The sequence below is a fragment of the Echiichthys vipera genome (assembly GCF_963691815.1).
Source record: "Echiichthys vipera genome assembly, chromosome: 14".
NCBI lineage: Eukaryota > Metazoa > Chordata > Actinopteri > Perciformes > Trachinidae > Echiichthys > Echiichthys vipera.
The window spans coordinates 2919725-2925724 of NC_139839.1; the positions used below are offsets into that span (position 1 = coordinate 2919725).

General features: G+C 46.4%; 1 protein-coding gene across 1 annotated transcript in view; it reads left to right on the forward strand.

Annotated features, from left to right (window-relative positions):
* capn5b (calpain 5b) overlaps nt 1-5779 on the forward strand; it is a gene marked incomplete at its 3' end in the record, with an annotated part of 46321 nt that extends 40542 nt beyond the window's left edge. Inside the window, exons 7-14 of the mRNA XM_083927543.1 lie at nt 516-593; nt 1038-1233; nt 1341-1463; nt 1570-1766; nt 2692-2813; nt 2896-2946; nt 5152-5288; nt 5597-5779. Of these exons, the coding sequence (XP_083783669.1) occupies nt 516-593; nt 1038-1233; nt 1341-1463; nt 1570-1766; nt 2692-2813; nt 2896-2946; nt 5152-5288; nt 5597-5779 (1087 nt within the window). The remainder of the gene's footprint in view (nt 1-515; nt 594-1037; nt 1234-1340; nt 1464-1569; nt 1767-2691; nt 2814-2895; nt 2947-5151; nt 5289-5596) is intronic.
* Between the last annotated feature and the right edge of the window lie 221 nt (nt 5780-6000).

Genomic DNA, 6000 nt, shown 5'->3' on the forward strand with positions numbered 1-6000 from the left:
TCTTCTTCCTCAATCACTCGCTCGCTCTGGCTGAATCATTTATTCATGGTTTGATATAAAACAAAAAAAACCTGTTACTGTAAATGGAGCCTGACAGACTGTTAAGACGCGGACGCCTGTCAGTGGATCGTAAACAGGGAGACGTAAACACAGAGCTAATGCGTCCACTAACAAACCTGTGTTTCCTCTGAGCAGTTAATACAGAGTGGACCTTCGTGTTTAGGTTTGATTCACAGCGACTCTTTAACACAACAGTGCCCATGAGGGGTAGACGCATACATCATTTATACACCTGAGTTTGATTCAGTCACAGTCACAGTGATAACGAAAAGATTCACAGCTAAATATCACACTATTAATATCCTGCTAATCATTAAACAACGTTTTGAATAATTCATTTCTTCACTTGAAGCTTGTCAGATTGATGCTGCTCTTGTGCCGTGTGTGTGTGCGTGTGTGTGCATGTGTGTGCGTGTGTGTGCGTGTGCGTGCATGCGTGTGTTTTCTCGCTGCAGTTCGGAGGAGTGGAACAAGGTGAGCAAGAGCGAGCGAGAGAAGCTGGGTGTCACCGTGCAGGACGACGGAGAGTTCTGGTGAGAACCATAAATGTGCTAACGATTAATGCTGTTGCTCCCTCATCTGAGACCCTTTTATGAAGCTGCTGCTGGCAACGTAATAACATATGTGCATGATTACATGTTCACCGTCCGAATGATGAACGCTGTCCAGGCGCCTCATTTCAGAACCAAGAGTTTGTCCCATCTTGACTCACACAGCCCTCTGACATAGATTTTGCACGGCCCAACATCATGCTACTGTTTTTCAGCACTATCATAAACGTCAACATTTCATCTCATTCCATGTCAGCAGCAAAGATCCCCGTCTCCCTTTAACATGTTACCTTTTCTTTGTTCCTGATTTCATTTCCTCTATTTTTTGCACCTGTTAAAGGTCTTCATCTTTCAAGCTTCCCCCTCTAGTTGGTATCCACTCTCTCCGGTCTCTTCTCTCCTCCTCCCTTTCCTGCCCTCCTGCAGGATGACGTTTGACGACTTCTGCCAGTACTTCACTGACCTGATCATGTGCCGCCTCATCAACACCTCCTACCTGAGCATCCACAAAACCTGGGAGGAGGAGGTGATGAGGGGCTCCTGGGTCCACCGCCAGGACCCACTTCGCAACCGGTCCGGAGGCTGCATCAATCACAAGGCTACCTTCCTGCAGAACCCTCAGGTGAGTGGAGGTCCTGCTTGTTTGCGTTCATGCGTGCACACGTGAGTGACGGAGAGAAGTGTGATCGGTTTTGCGGTGTGATACGACATCCCCCTCTCTCTTCCCAGTATGTGTTTGATGTGAAGAAGTTGGAGGACGAGGTGCTGATCTGCTTACAGCAAAAAGAAAAGAGAGCCACACCCAAAGAGGGCAAAGGGGAAAACCTCGCCATAGGCTTTGATATTCATCGGGTTAGAAACACACACACACGCACACACGCACAAACAGAACAGTCAATACACCAGTGAATGCCCCGAGGTGGACACATGTCTGCTCTGGTGTCTTCCTGTCCCGCAGGTGGAGCTAAACCGTAAGTACCGTATGCACTCAGCCCAGCAGAAAGTAGCGGGCTCCATCTACATCAACTCGCGCTGCGTCTTCCTCAGAAAGGAGCTGAAGGAGGGCCGTTACGTCATCATTCCCACGACCTTTGACCCCGGGCAGCAGGGCGACTTCCTGCTCCGCGTCTTCACTGATGTGCCTTCAGACTGCAAGTAAATCTGATATCTTACCGCTGAACACGTAGTGTAACTCTGTGAATGTCCTGAATCGAAGCCGGTGCTCCCCAGCGTGACGCCCCGGGGTGCATTTTAATCTACTTCTTAAGAATTCTGGAGAGAGCGTCTGCGGGCGCCTGCTCTTGTTCTTGTTGATTAAACCACCACTTTGACATTTTAGCACTCCTTCTTGACGTGCATGTCCTAGCTCGTCTCTGTATGGACGTCCTGTCAATCAGTAACTGTGTGTCATAGTGCTGTTGTGTCTTGGACCTGTGTCTCACTGACATTACCTAGATTAATAAAGGTTAAATCAACTAAATTAAAGGTTGAATATGTAGAATCTTTATTAAAAGCTATGTTTAAATAAAGAAAAGAAAGTACACCCACAGGGTGTTTGGAGGGGTACAGAATAAAAGTATTGTTTTAGTAGTTTATTTGGTCTGAATTAATGTTTTAAACATTATTTGACGGGTTTGATGATGACTTTCTGTCCAGTTCTGTTTCCATGGTAGCAGCCAATAGCGTTGGGGGTTGCCAGGGTTGTCTGTTGTTGGGTGCAGCTACTGTAGTCTGGCACTCGTCGCAGCTGCTTCGAGGCCTCAGTGAAGGGGGCATTATTTGTCCCAGCAGCTGAGTGAGCGGAGACGGGCAAACAACAGTTTTTTGTTGCCGCGACTACGATCTTGAGACACTAGATGGCGGCGTTCTGCTCATTCTACATATTCAACTTTTAATTATGTCGCACAAACGTTGCCCTCATTTCACCCCATTTTCTGTTGTACAGTTTGTGTTGCTGCATGTTCATTTGGTTCCCTTGTACAGGAAACAGGTTAGAAGCCCTTACGTAAAACAGATTGGAAGAAACTGAATCTTAATTTCAGTTTCATAACGATGTGCATGTACACTCTTTCTTTCCCAGAGAGCTGACTCTGGACGAGCCTCCTCAGACGTGTTGGACAGGGATGTGTGGCTACCCTCAGCTGGTCACTCAGGTCCATGTACTGAACGCTGAGGGTCTGCAGGGACAGGAGTCCAACGGAGGTAGGACCCCCACTCGCATCACATTGCATTGACATGTGGATGATCATGTTGCTGCATTGTAAACTCCTGTAAACACCCACAGAGCTTCACTGCTTCGATCCCAGTAAGGAAAGACTCCTGAGCAAAGCACAAGGTACCACAGCACCACCTGCTGAAACTGTAGTCACTCATGTAGTCCTAGCCTGCAGTCTGCAGTCCCTACCCCCCTAAAGCTCTCACACGTGTGCAAACCTGTAGCTTTTACAGCTCCCTCACCTTTTAAGCCACTGTGTCTAGATGAACGTGATTGTGTGTGTGATTCTCATGTCTGATAACTTAAAAATGAGGCAATCTTTTTTATTTTAGAGCTGTCAACACTTTTTATTCTGTACGTCAGGGTCAGAGACCAAGAACTACTCAGACGCTTTATTGATGGGCGCACTCCCACTGTCCGTGCGTCCCGTGCCCCGTGCTTTAGGGTCCTTGTCCCCCCCCTCCAGGCCCGTTTGTACTCACACTACCTGGGCCTCGGAGAATGCTTCTTGCTGCCTATACGTCATCACGCCGTAACACGTCACACGCATTGATGACGTCATGGCGATGCGTGGCTTTGTTTCCAGATCTTTCCGTAGACCTCAGAGTTTTTGTGCATCTTGTCGACTGTTTTTGAATCTTTTCATCGACCAAATCTGCAGTAAACACTCCACCTCCGCATCACACCAACGTGAACCTTTCACCGCCATTGTTTTAAATGTCAGCGCATGGTCCCTCCTTCTTTTTTCTATGTCCCAACAGGCGCACAGGAAATGACCTCAGAGCCGCCGTAGGCCTCGTGCTCGTACACGTGCGCACGCTCGTGCCTGTACATGTGCAAACGTGCTTTACAAACGGGCCGTGGACGGCAAGCGTGCCGCACCTAGACGCGGTACGGTTGCACTCACACTGGTCAAACGAACTAGACTTTACCTCTGAAACATGCTTGGGCTCGGTACGGATGGACAGTGTGAGTGCGCCCAAAGTACAAATGCTATTGTGAAAAGATACATTTCTGGTAAAGTCATTCATTCAGATATTCTACTTTATAACATTATTAAAATGAAACGAGGTTTAAAGGGAAATATCTCTTTAGTCGAAGAGCAAACATCTCCTACACTTCTGAAATGTAACCAGTTTTTCTTTAGGACCAAAGCCAAAAATGTTACGTATTACTGATTTAATCTCCAACAGTGCATCGCATTAAATAGTTTATCATGTGTCAAAAGGACAATATTTCTCTCTTTAATGAAGTGAAATATAAGTAGCACAGATTGTGTGCATCAAAATACAAAGTACAGTACTTGAGGAAATGTATAAGTTCATTTCCACGGCTGCTGAAACTTTGTACCCGACTTTATCAACATTTCACTTCCCATGTGGACAAACAGCCAAACAAAGCATGTGCGCATAAAGACGTCGGAGGGCGTCAGCAGCACCTCGCTGTCCTCCGAATAAATGAAGTTCAATGAGCTTCGGTTAAAATTAACAACGACAAGAATAGAAGAAAAGTGTTAATAAAGTGAATGATGTGTTGCAAAAGGAGATGTTTGACTCATTCAAGCTTACATCATCAGCAGACGGGAGCTTCTGCATTTTGTCGACACTAAATGTCTAAACTTCACTTTTCTACTGTGTCTTTTTAACAAATAAAAATATATGATAGTCAATGAAATATTTTGGTCAAACAAAACAAGCAACATGTAGACGTCCTCCGAGCTTGTGGGACGTCGTGATCGTCACTTATCTCTATTTTGGGAAGTTTTCTATTTTTCTCTACTTTCTTTAAATTTTAAAGATCAAACAATGAATCCACTAATTGTGAAAGTAAATGGCGGATTAATTTATAATAAAGAAAACCAAGAAATCTCTTTTATTGACCAACGTTTTGACCCAAAATTCACACTGATAAAAAGAATAGAGGACCAAAACATTACATTTTTCACTTGCAACAGATGCGTCTCAGGGGCATAAACAGGACCTGAATTTGAATGAATTTGTCAGTGTTTTATTGTTTTTAACTTGAGGTTAGTGTCCAATTAAAAGGCTGAATAATTAACTGTGTGTACGCTTTACACTGAGCAGAGTGCTGCGGCTGCTCCGCTTTCATCACACTTTGATGGGATTTAAAGTGCACAAACCTTTCTGAAAATTAGGACCTGGAGATGATTTGATGTTGAAAATAATCAGACAGTGCAATGTTTTGGAAATAAACTTAATCAACACGTCTAATCTGAAATAGACTCAACGAACCAGATGCACGCATAGCGATCACAGCCCCTGTTATCAGCCCTTCGTACTGATTTGAAGACTTTTTCTCCTTCAGCTGTAGATCCGTACGTGATCATCACCTGTGAAGGAGAGAGGGTGCGATCCCCGGTTCATAAGGACACGCGGTGCCCAAACTTTGACATCAAAGGCTTGTTCTACCGCAAGAAACCCAAGGAGGGCATCCACATCGAGGTGAGCTGTCACTCTCTGCAGACACCCCACTGGAGCACATGTTCGCGAGGGCCACAGCCAAAGTGCAGCGGTTCAGGTCCCGTCTGGTGCGAATGTTTTGACTTAAAGCTTTACCTGGAGCCTCCTTCATTCTTCCTCTCTGTGCTTCCTCTACGTCTATCGAGTTTGCATTTCTGTCCTGCTTTCCCTCTCGTGACTGCTTATTGCCTTTTCTCTTTTCTCTCCTCTCTCTTTTTCTGTTTCCCCCCGCTCCCCCTCCTTTTCGTCCGCTCTCGGATCTCCGCCTTCCTCCCACGAGCGGCCAACAGATCTACAACAAGAACATGATCGTGGACACCTTCCTGGGTCAGGTGATCCTGTTCAGCGACCCCAACGAGCGCCAGGAGCAGCACACGCTTCACCTCCGCGACAAAGGCAGCCGCCAGGACAACGACCTCCCGGGCACGCTCACCGTGCGCCTCATCACCTCGACCGCGCTCAACAACATCTGATGCGAGCGTCTGTACGGTTACGGTGATCGACACTCAAGGCGGCGTGCCATCGATCCGACCGCGACGGGGGAGCTCACTGTGTGCGTGTTTTTTCTGCGGCTTGCGCTCTCTCTTCGTCTCTTCTGTTGTTTCCCTTTTGCTTCAGCTTTGTTTCGAGGGTTCTTGAAGGCCTTTATATCTGGATGGAAAAGCATCCACGAACAATATTTGTTTGTTTTATT